This window comes from Pempheris klunzingeri, chromosome 16, assembly GCF_042242105.1.
Source record: "Pempheris klunzingeri isolate RE-2024b chromosome 16, fPemKlu1.hap1, whole genome shotgun sequence".
Classification (NCBI taxonomy): Eukaryota; Metazoa; Chordata; class Actinopteri; order Acropomatiformes; family Pempheridae; genus Pempheris; species Pempheris klunzingeri.
Window position 1 is genome coordinate 1,396,832 of NC_092027.1, and position 21,483 is coordinate 1,418,314.

A 21,483-nucleotide genomic window follows, 5' to 3' on the forward strand; every position below is an offset into this window, starting at 1 on the left:
CTGTGATGGCTGCTCATAGTTAAGTTCTTGTAAATGTCATCATACAGTTGGAGACGTTTAAACTGGCAGATTAGATTAGATTAGATTAGATTAGATTAGATTAGATTAGACTCCTCCAGTGGAAAGTTAAACTGCATTCAGGTTCAAATATGTTTGAAGGTTTCCTATGATGCAAAATGCTCTTTTTAATGTCTTTTCAACATAAATCCGTGACCCCTAAATGTGAGAAAACACCATTTCTCCTGCTCCACCAGTGAAAACCTCCTGAATCCACCTCGCTGTCCACCAGCTCTCAGAGAAGTTAAAACAGATTATCTGTTCCTCTACAACTCAGACAGAGGCTGAAAGCAGCAGCAGCAGTGTTTTTTGAACAGTAAACCATGAGAATCTGTTCTAGCAGGAGCTCCGAGTACAAATGAGCAGAAAAATGGGACCTTTAACATAAAAACTCTCTAAAAGCACTTCTGCTGACGCTGCGTCAGAGTCGATGTCAGAATGTGACCACCGTCAGCTTTGACATTCAGTCCTGATTAAAGTCGATGTTCACAGGCAGTAAATCACGTCTCCACTGCGCCACCAACGAAGAAATGAGTTTCTGTGGCAGGTTGATACGAACTGCTGACAAATTACTTTGCATCGATGGGAGAAAAAATGTTGTCAAGCATGTAATTACAGATACGTGGGTGGACTACAAGAGGCCCCCCCCCCCTCTTATCTAATCACCACACTGTTGTCAATTGCAGGTCTTAATGTGAACTTAGTGGAGGAAAATCTAGTTCATTTCTTGTCGGCGCTGCTGTTTGTATAAACATTGTTTTTAAATGGCTCAAATGAGGCGTAAAAAAAGAGGTTTTTCAAAATAAAAGTGGACATTTCTGACCATCTGTTGTGTTTTAAAAAGCTTGGATGTGACGAAGGCTTGTGTTGGACAACAGATAACTTTGTCTTAATCCAGCCGTCAGTCTCTTCTCTGCAAGGTTACTGAGGCTTCACTCAAAGGAGCCGACTGTCACATTTATTTTGATTGGTCGTGCGTCTGCGTGTTTTTTTTGTTGGTTGGTTTTATTCTTTCATGACAGATGGATAAAAGCTTCTACAGTAAGATGGAAGGATGTCCACACAGCATGAATAGATAAAGACAAAGAGTAAAAGTCTTGAATTGGCAGCTGTATAAGCAAACAATAATCAGGGTGCAGCATTCAAAGCCACAGTGTCCTCTTCATGGAGGCACAGAGGGTTGAAGAAGAGGAGGAACAAAGTCTCCAAGAGTTACAGTCGTCGCTGTGACGGTTAGTCAGGATGATGATCTGACTGGAGAATCCTTTACTTCATGTCTCCTCTGTGTTGCAGGGCCCTCCTGGAGGCAAAGGGGACAAAGGTGAACGGGTAAGTAGGAGTCGGGCCAATAAAGCAACTAAAACAAACCAGTTCCAGGACGATGAACATACAACGTACATACAGGACGTAGAACATAGACACAGAACAGACACGGCCGACTGTAATCAGCTTTGGACCGACTCTTTCTGCTTAAACTGGACTTCCCTTTGTGTTTTTGTTTGTTTGGTCCTTTTTGGCTGCATTGGATTACATTTAATTGTGAGCTATTCCTCTTAATCTCATCCATCACCTATGATTTGTGAAGTTGGACAGGTTTTTATCTCCAGGATCGGCGTCAGATAAAAAATTTAAAAAATGATTCATTTGAAGTAATAAAGGGCGATGAAACAAAAATACCTCATCAGGTTTAGGATTTATCTGTTACGGTGACGTCACATCTTCACACACAGGATGTTCACACTCCCGTTTATGAGCTCAGGAACTTCAACCACAGCACAGATGTCAAAAAAGAAAAGAAAATTAACATTAGTACCTCTGAGTTTGATGAAGCTGTTTCACTGTTTGTGTGTGTGAGAGAGTAAAATGTGTCTATAGGCTGTTAGAACATTATATTTTAAGACGCTTCCTTAATCGTCCTGCTCATCTACATTAGCGCAGAAACTACAAATATAAGCCGTGCGTCTGCTTGTGTGCGTCCAGGGTGACCTCCAGTCGACGGCGTCGGTCCAGGCCATCGCCAGGCAGGTCTGTGAGCAGCTGATTCAGAGTGAGTGGAAACACACACGGTGCTCTCAGAGTCCGATCGCAACCAGGATTACTGCCAAGTCTGCTTTCAGTGCAAGGAATTCAGCTTGGCGTGTTGCTGCATAATCAAAATAAACATGTAAACATAAAGATATGCACAGATATAGAGATTGTTGCAATGCAGAATATTAAAGAATCTGTTATTTAAAGAGCTACATGAGCAATAAGAGGTGCAGACATAGATATAAGATGTATATACTCAGGTGTATTGCAGAGGTATCACACTAGTAAGAAAACAAATGAGTAGTGCTACAGAGCAGGTGGTGGCTCTGATGTAGTCGTTGGAGATGCTTCACATGTTGCACAGGTGAGCAGATAGAGAGAGTTTCTCACCTCCAGGACAGTTTGAGACCTAGTTTTAGGTTGGAATCAGGTTCTGGGGAGCGTTACAGAACACAGCATCAGTGAGGACGTTACAGAAAACATCAGGAAATGCAATTTAGTCATTTGTCTGTAGAGACAAAACTACAGGTCAGCTCCGCTCTGACCTCCTAAGTAAGGAAATAAATCCCTTTTCCTGTCCTCAGGCCACATGGCGCGCTACAACTCCATCCTGAACCACGTACCCAGTCCACCAGTGTCCATCCGCACCGTGCCAGGACCCCCAGGAGAGCCCGGCAGGGCGGGAAACCCAGGAGCCCAGGGAGAGCAGGGACCCCCGGGAAGACCTGGCTTCCCAGGACAGAACGGACAGAACGGCCAACCAGGAGAAAGAGGTGAAGAGTTTAGATGTACACCTGTAGGGGTCCCACCCCTGTGAGAGGGGGCTACGTACAGGTGCTATAGACACAGGCATGAAAACCTCAGTCTGTCCTTGTGTCCAGGTCAACTAGGAGAAAAGGGAGAGAAAGGATCTCCAGGTGTGGGAGTCCAAGGCCCGAGAGGACCTCCAGGACCTCCTGGTGAGTTGAGCTGCACTGAGCCTCAGTCTGGTCTTCCAGGTCTCTCCTTCACTAAACCCTCCCCCCTTCCAGGTTCCCAGGGGCAGGGCAGACCTGGCAGCCAGGGTTCCTTAGGGCGGCCTGGAAATCCCGGAACCCCTGGTCGGCCCGGCGTCCCCGGACCCGTCGGCGCCGCGGGGCCTCCGGGTTACTGCGACCAGAACGCCTGTGTGGGCTACAATGTTGGAGGTACGTAGGGTCCCTGAGATCCAGAACAGCAGCAGGTGATCCTGAAGGTCTGAATGTGTCACTGAAAAGTACTGAAGCAGGAACACCTGACACGTCTTAGACTCACACTGCTTATACAGAGAAGGGAGGTGTAGTCCAGCAGAAATGCTGGACTACACCTCCCTTCTCTGTATAAGCAGTGTGCAGGTGACAATAACTGAACACCTTTAAACCTGCAGTAGGCAATAAAAACCTTCTGCTGCCTCGTATCGCTCCGCTAAGCCTGTCAGCACCTCCGTATCGCTCTCCAGTCCCTGACTTCGTCTGATATCTGTTCTTAAACAGTCGTTTGGCACTGATCTCTGGTCCATTCGGGGATTTAACATAATGATAAACAGTCCAGACCACAGTGACCATAAATAATAAACCAGTATCAAAAGCCGTTTGAGGTCATTATTAACGACGACAGGCGTCATGTAGAAAGTTTATTGTCCTGTTTGAACTGACTGATTTTCATTGTGTGACTAAGTTGTCGTGATCGTGCCGCCAGTGGAAGTTGAATAAGTAACCGTAGAGCCTGAGCAGGTGTTTAAACACCAGCAGGCGTCTCTGCAGAACCACACAGCAGTCAGTCTCAACACTGGGTGGCCTTTCTAATGACTTCTCATGAACCTTCTGGCTGTCCATCGCCCTGCAGCTCTACATGTGCTGGGACCACTCTCTGATCCTTACGTCCAGGTCGACCCTGTCAGTCCTCTACCTCTAGGGTGTTTCTGCTTTTGGCTACTATACGCCGTTGTAGGCAAAAGTGTTGGAAATGTACCGTGTTGATTTATCGTGGCACAACTTCTGTGTGTGCTCCACTGAGCCAAACAGAGAGGGAGCCTGATTGGTTGATTCAGACTGAGTCCAGTTTTTTAAAGACTCTTTTTCGGACACGAGGCCGTTCAAAGTGCTTTACAGGGACGGAAAACACAATGAAAACAAGACGCAGAAACATTAAACTACATGTAGTTTTAAAGGAGCCTTAACCTTCAGTTAAATATTGTTGCCGACTTGCAAAGTCCTAATGATAGAATATTGCCTACTGCAGTTTTACCCATAAACGAACAGACATTTAACGTTTTAATAAAAGATCATAAACGACCCGCTCAGCCTCCATCGCCGTGCCTCTGCTGTATCTGATTATGACGCCCGCCGTAGAAACATCCTGCTTTAAAACCCATCAGAGCGTTTGAATATGTGGACGATGTGAACTGTGTGTCTGAGCGTGAGCGCGCTCCGTCGGGCTGAAGGTCATCGAGTGAAATGTTTAATTCATCTGGTTCCTTTTTCATGTTGAAAAGCTGCCACTGAGTTAAACGGGCTGCATGCCATTACCGTCGTTACATCCCACACTGTCTGGAGGTGAAAACACCTTTAAATGCAGAATTCAGCGTCTGTGTGTGTGTGTGTGTGTGTGTGTGATGATATCTGAAAACCAGTTCAGCTTTCAAATATCATTTCATAAATAAACCATCAACTCAGCAATTCTGTCGTCAGGGTAACCTGATCTTAAAGGGCCACTTCACCCAAATCATTGATTAGAAGAAGCTGTAAATATCACATCTGTCACATGTTGAGGCTTCATGGGAAGATTTTCTACTAAAGATGTCATTTAGATGAAATCTGTTCACAGTGGTGTCTGCTGGATCCAGTGAAATGACAGTTAGACAAAAGGAATAGTTCAACATTTTTGGAAAATACAGTGAGACAAATAACCCACAGCATGCTGTTTTTACACTTTTATATTGTTTACATATTAAACAACCGTCATTTAACATGTTAGCTTTAGTGCACTTTAGCTTTTAGCGGAGCCAGGCTAACGCTCTCATCCGTTTCCAGTCTATATGCTAAGCTAAGCTAAGCTAAGCTAATCGGTTGCTGTGTAGCTTCACATTTGCATTTACAGACCCGGCCACTGTGTCATCGATCTCCTCTTTAATGTGACTGAGGCAGGTGTATCAGGCAGGGTATCGTTTCAGGAGGGATTCAGATTGATGGAGGAAGCTGTAGAGGACGGTTGGCCTCCACCCTGGAGGACGAGGGATGTTAATGAATTATAAATTAGACCTCTGCCACATTCTTTTAGAGATATAAACAAAGTATTTTACCAGCTGACATCCACACACACACAACTCTGAGCTCTTGACCATCTCTAATTGGATTCATCTCTTTTTACGCCTTCAAGTGCAGGAAAAGTCACTAGAAATAAAAAACATAGTGGGTTATATGACGATATTACAGAACTGTGGTCTCACTGGGTCTCTAAGAGTCGTTTCTGATGGATTTAGCTCAACAAATGATGTTACAGTCACTAGAATTCATCTCAAAGACGTCTCCAAAAATCTCCAAACCTCAACAAATAAAATCCGTCTACATGCCTCGGCAGTATTCAGAGTGAATTGGGTGAACCAGCCCTTTAAAACTGCATGAATTCTGCATCTTAACATCTCCGGACTGAGACTTTCCTGTGGAGTCGCTCAGTATTGTCAGTGTGGGTTTGCTGAGTGCTGGACAGATGCTGCATGGAGGGTTTTCTTCTACTTATGTTGCTATTAGAAAAAAAAAAGGACTCGGCATCAGATCTCTTTGCAAAATTCACATGAGAAGTTGCAGGTGACGGCTCGGCGCTGCTGGCAGCTTTTCAATCTGTTAATTTGATTTCCAGCGTCGGCTCAAACTGTGTTTTCTCAGCCGTTCACGGGGAAAGACGCATGGGAAATTATGTTTTCACAGTTTTACCATCAGCTCAGCAGCGCCAGGACGCTTTGTGCTCATTTGAACCGCACACGGGTTTTCAAACACAGGAAACACGTTGGTGTAATTAATTCTCCCACTGATACAGTTAAAGAAAACCCAGCATGAGTCATCTCTGCCTGTTACATGCATGGTTGTGTTCACCCCTGATGTGTGCTGAGGTTAAAGGTCACACAGCGGCCTAACGGGCGCTGTGCAGCTCGCCGTCTGCGGGGTCGTCATGTGAGTAACGTCTGCATGTTCTAATCATTCCTCTGTCTTTGTCTTTGTGTGTCTCTCCTCTGTCTGTCTGTCTGTCTGTCTGTCTGTCTGTCTGTCTGTCTGTCTGTCTGTCCGCCGTCACCTCGTCTTACAACTTCTCCCCCTGGTGACCCTCAGCAGAGTATATCAGTCAGTACTGATGACAGCTGCTCCACCACTGCAGGTGATGGAGGTGATGGAGCTGAGCAGCTTCCTGTCCACACAGGATGTAACAACACACAGTGTCCTCCTCTCAAAAAGATAAAGACACGACAGTTAGAAGATGGTTTACAGGGAAAGAAACACAAAGCAGAAATGAAAATGAAACAGAAAATCAGACAAAAACAAAGTCTTTCTGTTAAATGTGGTTTTTTAGAGTTAATTAAATTAAAGCCAGTTTCTGCAGCTTTTCTATTTTAAACCACATTTAGACTTTGAACACTTCAGGTGAAACAGTCCGCAGTGCTGTGCAGCGATGCTCACAGATGTCATTTGAGAGAGAATTCATTCATCATCTTCTCACTAAAAGTTTTCAGTCCTTTAAACTTTCTAAATAAACCCTGCTCTTCTGTTTTTCTGGTTTTGTCAACAAATCCTGTGAAAAGACCAAAAGCAGTAACTCTCTCAGCACTTTCTGACTCTCTGCTCCAAGGATGGAGTTTTATTTTTAAAATACTCCTCAGTCATTTCCCTGAAGCAGGTGTTATTGCTGGGGACTATTTTCAGCGGTGGATGAATCCACGTTTGATGCTGTAGTGAGTGTTTGGGGCAGCAGGACGGTGTGTGTGTCAGAAGGACACATTCAGTGCAGGTTTGGTCTTTTCATGGGGTTCGTTGAGTAAAAACACGTAGAACATCATCAGATTCATCCTTTAGCTGGTTGAACTGACTGAGCCCAGACGTCGGACTATGAACTCGCACTGACACGCTCGTCCTCTCCTGACTTTTCCTTCTAGATTACGATCACCCGGTGCCCCTTCTTTAAACCGCCGGCTCCACCGACTCAATATGAACTCCCGTAACACAAAACATAAACCTCATTTGAGGTCCTAAAAGCTCATCTGCACGACAGCCTTAGAAAAGAAAACTTGCACGTTATTTTAACCTCGAGTATTTGAATACCTTTAATTTGAACAACACCACTTGAAACCTTTAAATCACTTATATATTGACGATTTGAATGTGAATTAATAGATAACAAACCTAAAACCTGCCTGAGAGACATTTGCACACAATTCCTCACATTAAACTCTTCAAGTCTTTGCTGCTGATTTTAACTTTTGATTTGCAGTTGTGTCCTTCCCTCTAATGCTGCTTTCAGTCCGTAACCCTGGTAACTCTGACTCAGTAACCCCTGGCAACCCCTGGTAACCCCTGGTAACCCTTGGTAACCCTTGGTAACCCTGTCATTCTGTGTCTCTCGCTCCTTCCTCTCCTGACCCCTCTTCCTGTCTCGCTAACCCAATCAAAACCCAACAAACTGGTCCAAACGTCTGCTCCTGCGGTGGCGGGGGTCGTCCCTCTTTGCTTCGGGCTCTCACCGACTGTCCGCCCGGCGCTCCGGCTTGGCTCGCTTCCTGGTTTGGTTGGCTGGCAACACAGAGGGTGAGGATGTCACTGACGTCGGCGCTGTCCCCGCAGTCCAACTGCCGCCCAACGTCTTCCAGAACTACGGCGAGGTCGAGGAGGACGATCCTTACCGCTACTACCAGCCCAACTACCCGGCCCCGCAGCCCGTGGCGCCCGACGACCCCGCCCTGGACGACGTCGACCTCAGGTCCCCCGGCGTCCACCGCGGCACCCGCAGCCTGAAGGGGGAGGAGGAGAGAGCGGGGTCGAAGAGGAGACTAAAGAGGAGCCAAGACGCTGCCTGGACTAATTAAATGAAAGGAGGTGATTGGGTGGCGGAGGGCTGCTCGCCGGTCCTGATTGGGCGGTTTGGAGCTGGTATGGACTAATCAACAAGTGCCTGATGTAGAGGATTTCTTATGGACATTGTAGAGGGGACGGGGTGGGTTGGGGCTACTTTAACTCATCTATGCTATTGAATTAACTTCAAGGAAACAGGTTAATGTTGTTTGGTTAGTTTTTGTTATTCCTGTCTCAGTAGAGACGGCTGTTCTGGACCGGACTGAGCTAAACTGGTTTTCATACCTCACCGTTTGCTTTCTGTCTCCGTTAACTGTTTCTCAAACATTTGGTCACCAGACTGATTTCAGGTCTGTTTGTTCTTTGCCTGGTTGGTGTTAAGTGCCTCCTAATGATCTCGTCTCAAATCTCATGATGCAGAAATGCAAACCCGACACTTGGAGGTCACAGCGAACTCACACTGACGTTTGGCTGTTTTCGCTTTCAGCTTTTACGACAGCAGAGGACTCATCGCGACACACAAACACATACAGAGATGATGATTCACACAGCGTCACTGAAACACGTGTACGGCTGCACGATTTTCACAAGGGGAACAGAAACCATGTGCGATTTAGTGGCGTGAAGAGAAGGATGTGATAAGTGAAGAGAAAACGTTCAGACACAAAATCATGAGACGATATTTGGCCAAAAGTTTCAGCTGTAAGTTTATTAGTTTGCAAAACAACCAGAAGTCAATCAGGGCTTCATTTACCAAAATATAGCACCTAAAATGAACAGTTTTTACAGTTTTTTTTACCAGATTTAGCTGCTAAAAACAAATTCTACAAAATACAATAAACACTGATCTGATGTGCAGCGCCCAGAGGCTAAGCTAACAGCTAATGTTCACACAGCTGCTACAGTAAAGCACAATAAAACAAAGCTCATGTTACAACATACCCCAAAATCCTGCATCAGCTTTTTTCTATTACCTCCACTTTTGTGTTTTAAAGGCTCCAAAACTCTGCAGCCAGGTAGTTTTCAGCTTCAGGACTAAAAACAGTTATTTATGTAAAGTTTTGCATGTTTTTGCTTTTCCATTTACCATGTGATGTATCTTTTTTTTTTTTTTTTAACCCCATAGAGCCATTTTACTGTCATATGTAAAGATGATTTCTTGTTTTTCACATGCAGTTGATGTAACAGTGTTAAGCTCAAGCTGATGTTCTGTATTTCAGAAGGTTGATTAAAAAAAAAAAACAAAGAAAGAAGTTGTAAAAACAAGGCCATAACAGCTCGTGTAAGATGGTAAAAGTATTTCTGGATGTTGTTTTAATTGCCAGAAGCTGTTGAGCAGATGAGTCGTCTCACAGCTGTGTTTTTTTTATTTTTTTACCATGTTTGGTTTCTTCTTCTGTGGATTGATCTGCCTCCAGTAGTGAAATTTATCATTACGCTCGTTTAAGTGAAACTGGATGCCATCTGTTCCAGGACAAAAGTCTCTGGGTTCATTTTTTCAGACAGATTTGAGGACACAGAACCGCCGCAGCTCAATCGATTTCTGGAGATCAGTTCTATAAAGGGAAGTTCCACTTGTTTTTGTGCCTCGTTTATTAACCTGTGGAGATCATGTTTCACTTCGTCAGACCAAACTAATTTGTCCAGAATTCAAGCACACTTTTAGCTTGTCCAAACCTTTTCAGTTCAGTGTTTCTGAGGCCTTCAGGTCTGCGAGGAGAACACAGTAAAAACGGCATTCCAGATCTCCCTCCGCACTTCGGACCGGGATATGCTTAAAAAAAAATAAAATCAAGGAAGTAATTTATTTTTTACTTGGTATTGGTTTTCTCAGAACAATAAAACTGAAGTTGGACCGTTGCTGCTGCTGTTGTCGTCTGTGTGGACTGTTTGGTGAGCGTGTCGCCGTCCCTCAGCAGGTGATGGGACTCAGCTCTGAGGTCTAATTAAAGCGGGAAGCTGAGGCCCTCCGATGCGCTCGGCGAGCTGCAGGAAGCTGATTGAAAAGCAGCAGGTGAGCTGCAGCACTGAGTTCAACATCACACCTCCTGCTTTCTGCTCTCATGGAGCCGCTTCAGACCAAAACTATAAATACAGTCAGAGCTTAAACCAGACGGGAACTAAACTGCTCAGCTGTGTCTGACTGGACGTGAACATCACTGCTGACCGGTGGAGGAATATAATATAGTGCACTTAGTCAAGCGTTGTAAGGATAAAGGTATATTCATCCCTGAGAAAGGATCCCTGTAGAAATAAGCCTGTAAGATCCTTTTTGTTTAACCAGAAACAGCCGTTATATCATGGACAAGACTCCATTGACAAAAATAGTAATTTTACTCTGTAGAACTTGGGAATTGCTGATCTGCCACTTCCTTGATTGGTTAGTTTGTTTGTTATTTTATGACTTTAATGTTTTAAAGAGTTAGTTTAGATCTGAGTTACTGCGTTCAAACACCAGCAAGTCACAGCTGGTAGCCTCGCAAAACTCATGTCCTGTTCTCTAAAATCCCTGTTTTAGTGAATGTAGTCTGGTGTGTGTGCAGAGAGCGATATAACGGCTGTTTGTGGTTAAACCAAAAAGATCTTCCAGGTCTCTCTCTGTAGGGATCCTTTCCATGATGCTGTCACACACTTAGAATAACAAACAGAGCAAAGTATGTAAAAAGTAGAGCCCAGGTTTAAAATACTTTAAATATCCAAAAATAGTGAGTTGCTGATTTTGAGTAAGCAGCGTTTAAACTCAGCACTAGTGTTGTAAATGATATTTTAAAAACCTAATTCTTGCCCCAGATAATTTTTACCACAGTACATTAGCAGGTTTCTCCTCCTCTGTTACCATTTGAACATTACAAAATATTTCCCTACCCACAAACCGACAAACCACTTTCATAAATGAGTCATCTCCCTCAGAGGAAGTCGCCGCGGTTGAGGGTGTGAAACACAATGAATCACCTCGTTTTAATCCTCAATATTCTCCGTGTATTTCATGATAATGAAGTAATAATTGGAAGAAAAAAAGTGAGTCTGCAGGAGAAGACAGGATTATGTTTAGACTTGTTTCTTTAAAGTTGGACTACATTTCCCATCAGCCACCAGTGTTTAGGAAAAAGATGATAGTTTGAATCCCAGAAACATCCGGCTGTTAAAGCTACAGCAGCCACTGATGTGAGTATGTGAGTGTGTGTGTGTGTGTGTGTGTGTGTGTGTGTGTGGGGGGAAATCAATTACCTCTGGCGTCGCCACGGAAACGTCCTGCCTCCGAGCGGCGCTGTTTGCTCTCTGTGTTTTACTGTCGCTGCAGCAGAGACTTTTACATTTCAGTCACTCAGCGGATGTTTTTATACTTTGGTCGCCCTCTTACGTCTCTTCATCACATCCCAGCATAAAGGGAAGGACCTCGGTTAATCCACACATGTTCCTGCCCTCCGCTCCTCCCCAACAGGCTGCAACGATAAATTCAAAGGTCCCATTTTCTGCAAAATGCACTTTTTCATGTCCTTTTGACATCAATGTGTCCACAGGGACTCTTACAGAACACCAAACTATGAGGAAACAGACCCCCTCTCTGTTTCTCCTGCTCCATCTGTCAGTGAATATGTGTGAAAACACTGTGATGTCATGAGGGGATCTGTTGATCATGTGACCTCCTCCAGCCATTCAGCAGGCCGACTGTCCCCGCCGTCGTTTTGACCTCAGCAGCACGAGTTTCTGTTCAGACAGAAGAAAAGTAAAGTGTTAAAGACGTTAAACGAGCATCACAGGACCTTTAAAATGTAAAAGAAGGAGATTGTGGGCTGCAGTTTGAGCCTGGAGCCTTTCTGTTCTCCTCTGTGTGGGTTCTCTCATTTACTTTATTAGTTCCCATCCAATATCCAGGAGGGGGAGAGGTTTATCCTGCAGGGGGGCGATCCAGATGTTTCTGCCATAGACTGTGAGGTGAAGCCAACGTGGACGTGCTTTAAATCTGCATTCATTTTGTTTTCCTGCTGAGTTTCTGCTCTCAGTCTCTAGTTTACAGTCTTCTTCAGCACAGCAGGACGTTCATTTAGTCAGTGATGGTCCCATTTAGAGGAAGATACACCAGGAAGCCAATCAGTCACTTGTGGCTCCAAATAAAAAACAAGATGGCGTCTCCTGTAAAGCAACAGGTGACGTCACCGCGGCCACGTCTTCTTACAGCTCGTGGTTTCAGCTCCGTCATGTCATCATCTTTATATTCAGTCGACGGTCCGAATATCCGATTGAGGGAATATGAAATGCTGCACACGACTTCCAGACCTGAAGCCTTTTACTGGATTCAACACTGAGGCCTGAAAACTTCAGAGGAAAGTGGAGGGAATTTAAAGTTGAGGAGGTTAAAAGCACATGAAGGAGGAGGAGGAGGAGGAAGGAGAAGAGTTAAGGGAGGACTGGAGCTCCTCTGCTCACACACATTCCCATCAGGAACCAATAAATGATCATTAATTCAGGACCATGTTTAACAGTTCGAGGAGGTTTCCCTCTAACGTTTAATTCCCCCCTCAGGCCAAACAAGCCTCCCAGCAGCTCCTCCACCATGTTGTCTTTTTATTGGATGTGTGTGATGTCTGTGCAGCTGGAGAAACGTCCGACGCCGTTTCTGATCAGCATTAAAATCACAGTTTGCAGCAGCAGCAGCAGCCTGATGTTCTCACTCTGATCACATGTACGACGCTGCAGCCGCCTCACAGTTCAAGAGATCCCCTCCTCCTCTTCTTCTTCCTCTTTTAACTTCCCTCCATCATCGTCTTCTCTCCCCTCTTCAAGGTCGAGGTAAAGACTCTTGGATGAGAGGAGCACAGACACTTTTACTGCCAGGTTTGTCTGTTTTAGTTAAATTAGCTGCACATTAATGTGTGGGGGAACACAAGCTTTATGAGATTTATATTAACAAATTAAAATATAAAAATGATAAGTGCCTAAAGTAGGAGAACATCAGAATTAATTCTGTTTTAATAAGAAGTAGAAACACATTTTTTACACACATATAATCTCCAGACGCCTCTTCTGCACGTTGTGAAGCTCTCACACAGTTTCCAGCAGAGGAAACACACACACACACTTCTAGTATCCATCTTCTATCACAACCAAATCATTTCTGAACCTCATGTGAACTTCTGTCAGCTTCACTTTCCACAGCGTTCATCGTCTGCACTGCTAATCTGTGAGGGGGCTGGAGCCGAGCCCGGCTGACTTTGGGTGAGAGGAGGGGGTCAGCCTGGACTGATCACACTCACCCCCCTGAGAGCTGTTTAGAGTCACCAATTAACCTGCATGTCTTTGGACTGTGGGAGGAAGCCGGAGAACCAAGACAAGCACGTGGAGAACATGCAAACTCCACACAGGAAGGTCAAAGCCTGGAGCCGAGGATCAGCTGGTCCTCTGGTGAGGCCAGAACAACCTGGAGCTGCACAGTAGACTTCAGGAGGAGCCCCCCAGTACTGCCCCACCCTCACCTTACCCGAAGTGGTGGCCGAACATCGACTCCATCCTGCCTCAGGCATCCAGTCTGCTCTCTGCACCTCCACCACTGTCTGGTTTGGATCGGCCCCCCCCAGCACAGGATCAGACTGTCAGGCCTGCAGGGGAAACTCATCGGAGCCAACCTGCCCTCCATCCAGGACTTAGACACATCCAGAGTCAGGAAACATCACTTCAGACCATCACACCCTGGACACGACCCCCCCGGGCCGGCGCCACAGATCACTGCACGCCACAACAAGCAGACTGGAGAACAGCTTCTGTCCACAGAGCTTCACAGCACTGAACACTTCAATCTACCACAGCTGTTAGACTGCAGCTGCTCTCTGAAGAACATCCACATCCTCCCTGCACCCCCCTCTTCTTCACACTCTTCGTCACAGTATTTCACATCTATACTTGTATATATATCTTTATATTAATGTTGTTCACAGACCTTAATCGTTCCACACATCCAGAATAACAAATAACAAACTTCAGGGTAGTTTATTGTGCGTTTCGTTGCACGTTTTGAACATAAATCCGGCAGTTTTTCAGATATAACGTCATGATAATGGAGTGTGAAGTCACAGAGGTTTGGTGGTGGCTGTCGTGAAAAGTATTTTGTGTCAGAACATTGAAAAGTTTCCAAAGACACGAATGCATAAAATGGTTAAATAGACTTTTAAACCCCCCGTGCAGCTTTATAAATGTACGATTTTGAACCATTGTGGCACAAACTTCAGCAAATCCTTCATCAGCGTTGGATCGATACCGAGCACAGGACGGAGCAGGCAGTTCAGGGGCCTTAGGGCGCGGATGTTTCCAGGAAATAGACAGAGTCCACCCACTCTTGGCCTCATAGATATGCTGAAATAAAACCAGCCTGGAGCGACTGGCATTAATCAGCGAAATAATCAACCCACCACGGGTAGTTAGTTTGACTTTGCTGCTAAACGGTGCTAAAATATCGCAGACTGCACCTTTAAAAGCACCACAGATGTCAGCTGTTAGTCGCCCCTCCTCGTCGTCCCTGTCTGCTGGTGAGTATCTGGTGCTGATGTGGTTTGCAGGGAGGACACTCGTGATAGCCTGTCATCATCAGAAGAGCTCAGAGTGCTTAAACACAGTAATTACAGCTCTTTAGCTCTGATGAGGTTGATTAGAAAAACCTCTACAGTTAAATTACAACGTGCGATGAAGATGTTAATTGTCTTTGTTTGGATGTGAAGAGTTTTATTGGAGTCGGTCTGTGAGAGAGCGGCTGAAACAAAAGCAGCAGCATCTGTACATATTTCTCCTTTTCTTTCCCTTCCCTCTTTAACACCTTGGAGAGCACCTTGTCTTGGCCACAGGGTTTATAACCTCGCTCGGCCCTGCAGTGACCTCTGACCTCCTCTCCTGTGAAGCTGCAGCTCTGCTCCCACGCTGACTAAATGCTGCCCTCATGTGGCGAAGGTGACGTAGAGCAGACACACAGTTTTTAGTTTTTCTCTCTGGATTCTAAAGATGTTTTACAGATTTAAATGTCACCCTCCTCTGCTAATTTTATAAATGCTGCTGTCGACTGTTTTTAATGCGGCGACATTTAAATGTTTGAACGACATGAAGATAAATTCATCACCTCATGATTCTCAGGGTTCAGCTTCGTTTGTCAGATAATACAAAGGTTCTTTAATAGTTTCTGTTTAGTTATTAACCCTGAAAGGAGCTCTGAACCCTTCAGGTTCTCAATAAATCAATGATCCACCGTGTGTCTGGGTCGGTGGTTTGGACACAACAGACGACATTAAAGTCAGCTGCTAACAGACAAACGTGGATAAAAACCAAAGGAGTCGTGCATGAAGACACCTGGTTCCTCCGCCCTCACCTCCACCTGAGCTGACGCTGACCTGCTGCCCACACTATCGCTTTGCATCAGCCTCAGGCCTCTGCATTATTGATTAGCGCTTGGATGTGAAAGATTAGCAAGTTTATTCAAAGACAAACCGATCAGCCTCTGCAAACCTCCGCTGGTTACTGTCTCACCCTGCTGCTTGATAGAGGAGTGGACCGCAGACTGGAGATGAGATGAGATGAGATAAGATATTCCTTTGTTAGTCCCACAGCGGGGAAGTTCACAGTCGTACAGCAGCAAGTAAGCAAAAGTTAAAGAACAGCAGAAATAGAACTTCAATAAAACAATAAATAATAAACTAGTAGACGAACACATAAAAAAGAATGTAGGATTCAAACAGGATGAAGTATAAAAATAGAGACAACGTACACGACGGGGGGGGGGGGTGTAAAAAGTATTGCACATTAAGTGAGGAGAAAAATATTGATGAACATAATGATGCCGTTTGGTTTACGAGGAGTCCGACAGCTGCTGAAGGAGGGTAGCTGTAACAAGCTAACGCCACCCGATGTGAAGCCTCAAGTTTGGCTTCAGGGTCGCCGCCATCTTGGTTTTTTGGAGCCAGAAGTGACCGCCTCTGATTGGTCGGTCAGAAAGTCGGCCCCGCCCTGAAGCTGAGAACGGTGAGACAGCTTCTTTTCAACTTCACATTTGTGTTTAGGTCCCACTGGAGGAAAAAGTTTAAATGATTGATGATTTAGCCTCTATCTGTTTTAGAAGAACAGAAACATCCTTCGCTCCCACATTCAGCGTTTTCATGACCCCGGGAGCCGGCAGGTGGGACGTCACGTGATCAACCGATCGCCTGATGACATCATAAAGGGAGCCAAATCAAAACGGTGCGTTTTCCCACACATTTACTGAGAGAGGGAGCAGAGAGAGAAGAGAGAGGGCCTTTAAGAAAATAAAACAAATACTGGAAAGGTGTGATGTAAAATACATAAAAAGCAGCCACATAACGTTTTTAGCTGGTAATAAGAAACAAAAACTACATTTCCCATCAGCCCCGTTGCTTGGACAGGCTGTAGGTTGTCTTTTGACTTCTTCTAGCCCAAAATATATTTATTTTTTCAACTTTTAGATATCAAACTGTAATTTTCTCCTGTGATAACTGTGAAATAATGAGAAAATACTTTTAATACCAATGAATTCATGTTAGCACAAAGCTCCAGTCTGCTGATGTGTGAAGGGAAACCGACCTGAACGCCGTATATAAAACACAGAGATGTTTCCCGTGCATCTATAAGAGAAGAGCTGATATAAAGGCCGTGGCTCCTGGAGCAGACGCTGTGATGTTTATTTATAACCTGAGAGAAGTAATCTTTAATCCGACAACATGCGCTTCACATTTGGGTCCAAATCTGACAAATCCAATTACATTAGATCAGGATTCACTGGAGTCGCTGTGAAATAAAATCCATGTGACCGAAAGTCATGAAAAGTAAAGAGACGTATCAGACTGACAGATAACATGAGGAGAGACGTTTACATTTCATTTTTCTGTTTTCATGTTCAAATATACACTGTTTATCAGGACCGGGGGCAATTAATCTGCTGGTGCAGATCATGAGATGTGACCGAAAGCTCCAGAAACGCCACTAAGTGGACATTGTGATTATGATAAGTACAATCACCAACACGCTGCAGTGGAGTATATCAATAAATAATAATAACGTTTGATAATAAGGTGATCGGGAATGTGATGAAGGAATAGTTTGACATGTTTGCTTTGTTTCTGAAGATGAGATCAGGAGGTAATTAGCTTAGCTTAGCATAAAGACTGGAAGCAGGGGGAAACGGCTAGCCTGGCTCCATCCATCATCAGCTTTCCAACACCGATTTGGAGGCTTCAGCGCAGTCGCTCCATGTTTTTGCTCCGTTTTTGGTCCCCACCACCTCCCTGAGGAGAATATCTGTCCCTTTAGCTGCTTCAGCTGCTCTCTAGCTGTGCTCTTACAGCTTTTTACAGCTTTTTCTCTCAAAACAACACCATGATTTTGACCAAAAGAGTAACGCTGTGGGCCGAAGAGACGACTTTCACGCCGCCGTTTGATACGTTGCTACAAATCATCGATTACAGCCGCTGTAAGGTTTTGCCCTTTAAGCCATTCCACACGTGAAACCCCATGTTTGTGGTCTGTAATAGACATTAAATGTATTTGAATTCCGCCAGTATCTCCCTGAAAGGTGATTTGCTTGGTAGTGGTGGAGTCTGCCATTTCCAGGATGGATTCAGTATTGACCACAGCGTCTGGCGATGCTCGCTGCATCCTCAAATCTCCACGAGGACGATGTGGAGCAGGAACACGGTCAGGAGTGAAGAACGATGCGGAAAAGTGTGAAGCTTTTCCTTTAAACAGAGGAGGGAGTTATTAGATTTCACACCCAGACTTGGACACGCTCCCCCAGCCGACCCCTTCACACCCGCCTGTGTGTACCGACACTGTAGCTTTATAAACACTCATCTGTGTGTAAATGAGCCCAAAGGTTTGAGTTGGATGTTATTATGCAGAGCAGGTGAAGCAGCTCAGCTTCTCCTCTGAATCTGAATAAACACAAAAACAGAGCCGAGGCAGCCGAGCAGAAAACTCTCCCTCTCTCTCTCCCCCTCTCTCTCTCTCCCCCTCTCTTCCTCTCTGCATCGTCAGCTCACAAGAGGGGTTGTGTGTAAACAAGTCGGGACGATCAACCTTGCAAAATCTGATAAACTCCTGCCCGCTCACACACACACACACACACACACACACACACACACACACACACACACACACACACACACACACACACACACTCTGGTGCTGTGCTGAGTCGCTGATGTTTGTAATTATTGACACTCGCAGCAACAGAGGACAGTCATGTGTATATTTGTGTGTGTGTGTGTGTGTGTGTATTAATAATGAATCCTCAGTTCATTTGAATGTAGATGTGTCCAGACAGCGCACTGCTCTTGACTTCCTCCTCCTCCTCCTCCTCCTCCTCCTCCTCCTCCTCCTCATGATGAATAAACTATCAAGGAGAACCGCGGCGCACCAGAGTGAGGAAGGTGACTTGCTAATGAGCACCAAAGAAGAAGAGCCAAGCAGATGACTCAACTAAAACCTGCAGGAGAAGACGAGAGGAGGGGCGGGGGTGGGGGGGCAGCTTACTAATTATAACTTCTGTTGATGGTTGTTGCACCACTAGATGGTGAAGCTGAACATTTTCCTCGTGTTGGCTGGACGTTATTAACAGCAGGATGTGTTTTACTGCATTTCCACATTTCCAAAACTCCCAGTTTTCTTTTTCCATCAACATTTGTAGTTGGTTTATTACGTTATGCTTCATGTCTGTCAAAATGCAAAGATAAGATGAGATAATATTCCTTTATTAGTTCCACGGTGGGGACATTTAGAGTGTTCAATAAACATCCAACGTTCAATAAAACAATAACTAATAAAGGAGATGTGGGATTTAAACAAGAGGAAGTACAGAAATAGGACTAATACACGCTGTGAAGGGAGGTCGCTCTGAATAAATGTAGGTGAACATCATTGCTGGTGAGAGAGAGCTGACTGTGCAGTCTGACAGCTGCTGAAGGAAGGAAGGAAGCTGCCATGTCGCTCCTTCATGTGTGAAAACAGGGCGATGGAAGCCCACATATCGATTATCGTCACATCTTTGACTGTTGTTGTCATTCTGAGCGGAGAGTCCACTTGGTGACACCCACACCTGGAGTGGACCTGTGAGGTCCTGGACCGCCTCAGTCACACTGGAGAGAAAACACATGCACTAAACGCTCAGCGTGCTTTCATGTGCCGTCTTTAATGCAGAGGAACAGAAAGCGTCTTCCTGTGCCAGGTCGAAGTTGACGCGTCCTTTTTACCGACTGAAGGTGACCCTGAACGCCTCCGTCTGAAGGTTGCGTTCACCGTTTTGTACGACAAAGACTCTCAGCAGCTTTGGCTTCGATCCCTTCAGAAGGTTCTGACTTTCTGGCCGAGGCACAAAGTCGACGTGAGCAGTGCAGCGCTGCCACGGGGGCCCAGAGCCAGAGCTCCTAACCTTCATGTATCTGTAGAACGCTTCGCTCTGAGGATGCTGCAATCAGCCCGTCTGTGACAGAGCTGGTGCTGATGCTGATGCTGATGCTTCTTCTGCTCTTTGTCTGTGAAGATGATGAAAATAAAAGCACACAGGTGCACCAGCGTTTGGCCCTGTGGCACAAAACACCACACATTATTTAGATCAGCCGAATATTTAACGTAAAACGTGCACAGATCACAACAGCAGAGTTTTTCATTATTATAGATTAAGTTTAGACATTCATGGTCCCCAGAGAACGGATCCTAAAAGGGCCACTGTTCATAAAAAAGGGAGGAAACGTGTTCTGATTACGATACCAGAGCTCACCTGCACACTGGGGGGGTCGTTATCATGGTGAGTTCATCTCGTCCCGCCTCCCTCTCATTCTCCAGACTTTGAGCTATCAAATGAAGCAAAAACCATCTTTAAACAACCAAAAAAGCAACACTAACCCCATCTGATCAGGTATTAGCTGATGTGAAGGATCTGGGAGTCTCTGTCAGGAGCAGAAGAAACTTTCCAGCCGACATTTTGAAACCCACAACCCCTCACAGTGAACACGGGGGTTTAAACTTCTCTCTGTTCATTCTTCAGACATCTATATTCTGCGTACGCCACAACAAAGTGCATCAGCATCTTCCAGGGAGGTGGAGGTAGGAGGGGGGGGGACTGTCTGAGAGTGTGCTCCCTTATCCCCGCTTGTATTATTCATGGCGTCCAGACTGGGAACACAGAGAAGATGCAGAGCTGTTGGAGACACATCAGCTGGTAAACGGTCTGGATGGTTGTAGTTTCGTCCACTCGGAGCTCTTTTCCATCACGTCCTCATCCAGCCAGGAGGAATCTAAGCTGGAGGAAGCTGCTTCAGGAGCAGGTTGTCACTCTGACCTGTGCAGCCGGTGCTTTACTGGCATGAAAGTACAGTTGATAAAATAAATAAAGAGCAACTAAAAGGCAGAAAGCAGAAAGCACAGTCGGTTCTTTCCGTCCAGATGTTGGGAGGAGACGCTCGGGGGTTGTGTTGAAATCACGACATCAGATTTATGACTCTCCTCACGTGACCGACGGACTAAAAGATCACGTAATCTGAACCCGGTGTGACTGTTTGCTCCTCAAAGGGCCGTCGAACACATGAGCTGCTGAGTCACTATTGATCAACAACAGCACTGTGTGTTTTAGTGTCACATATTGTGCTCTAAACCTTCTTCACGGCCTCTGAAGCAGCTCATATCGCACACAGTGCCGCCTCTCAGTGCTCAGACACTGGTGTCGTTCACTGCTCATCACTCCTGGGGGGCTCTCTTCATCATGAAGCACCCCTCTTTAACATGCATGTTTCTAAACCGTGTGTTTGCTCAGCAGATATTTTAATTTGTGGTGATTTGTCTTGAAACATGTTCTTTTTTATGGAACAATAAACTAAATCCAAACCAAACTTCTACCTTGTAACTACCCCCCCCCCTCTGTTATTCTGTTACTGATGCAGCTTTTCAAACATGTTCCCCTCTCAGTCCTGAGGGCGGAGGGCCGCTCACACACACAGTGAGCCCAACTGTGACACCAAATAATGACTTTTATTTTTTTCCTTTTCGGGCGGCTTCATTTGATTAATTGCGGGAAGGAGGCCAGCGGCTGCGAACGCTCCTGTCACGAGACAAAATAAAAAAAACGGGAAAACCACACGACTTCAGTGTGTTTGTGCTGTTTTTCACTTTTCAGTGTGCGATTTGAAAGTTTCCATCAGTTGTGTTTTGCCTCTTGTGAAGCCTGTGTGGTTGAAAGCCCCCTTTGTGCTCCTGATAGCCCTTTATTAGGCTCTTTTTGCAGATACGTGATCTTTTTTTTTTGTGGAACCACAGTGATTCTCTCCCAGGGAGTGTCGCTCAT

General features: G+C 45.3%; 1 protein-coding gene across 1 annotated transcript in view; it reads left to right on the top strand.

Annotated features, from left to right (window-relative positions):
- LOC139215277 (collagen alpha-1(XIV) chain-like) overlaps window positions 1–8,232 on the top strand; it is a 119,568-nt gene extending 111,336 nt beyond the window's left edge. The window contains exons 42-47 of the mRNA XM_070846190.1: window positions 1,351–1,386; window positions 2,038–2,104; window positions 2,670–2,858; window positions 2,967–3,044; window positions 3,117–3,272; window positions 7,893–8,232. Of these exons, the coding sequence (XP_070702291.1) occupies window positions 1,351–1,386; window positions 2,038–2,104; window positions 2,670–2,858; window positions 2,967–3,044; window positions 3,117–3,272; window positions 7,893–8,173 (807 nt within the window). The 3' untranslated portion in view covers window positions 8,174–8,232. The remainder of the gene's footprint in view (window positions 1–1,350; window positions 1,387–2,037; window positions 2,105–2,669; window positions 2,859–2,966; window positions 3,045–3,116; window positions 3,273–7,892) is intronic.
- Window positions 8,233–21,483: the final 13,251 nt, after the last annotated feature.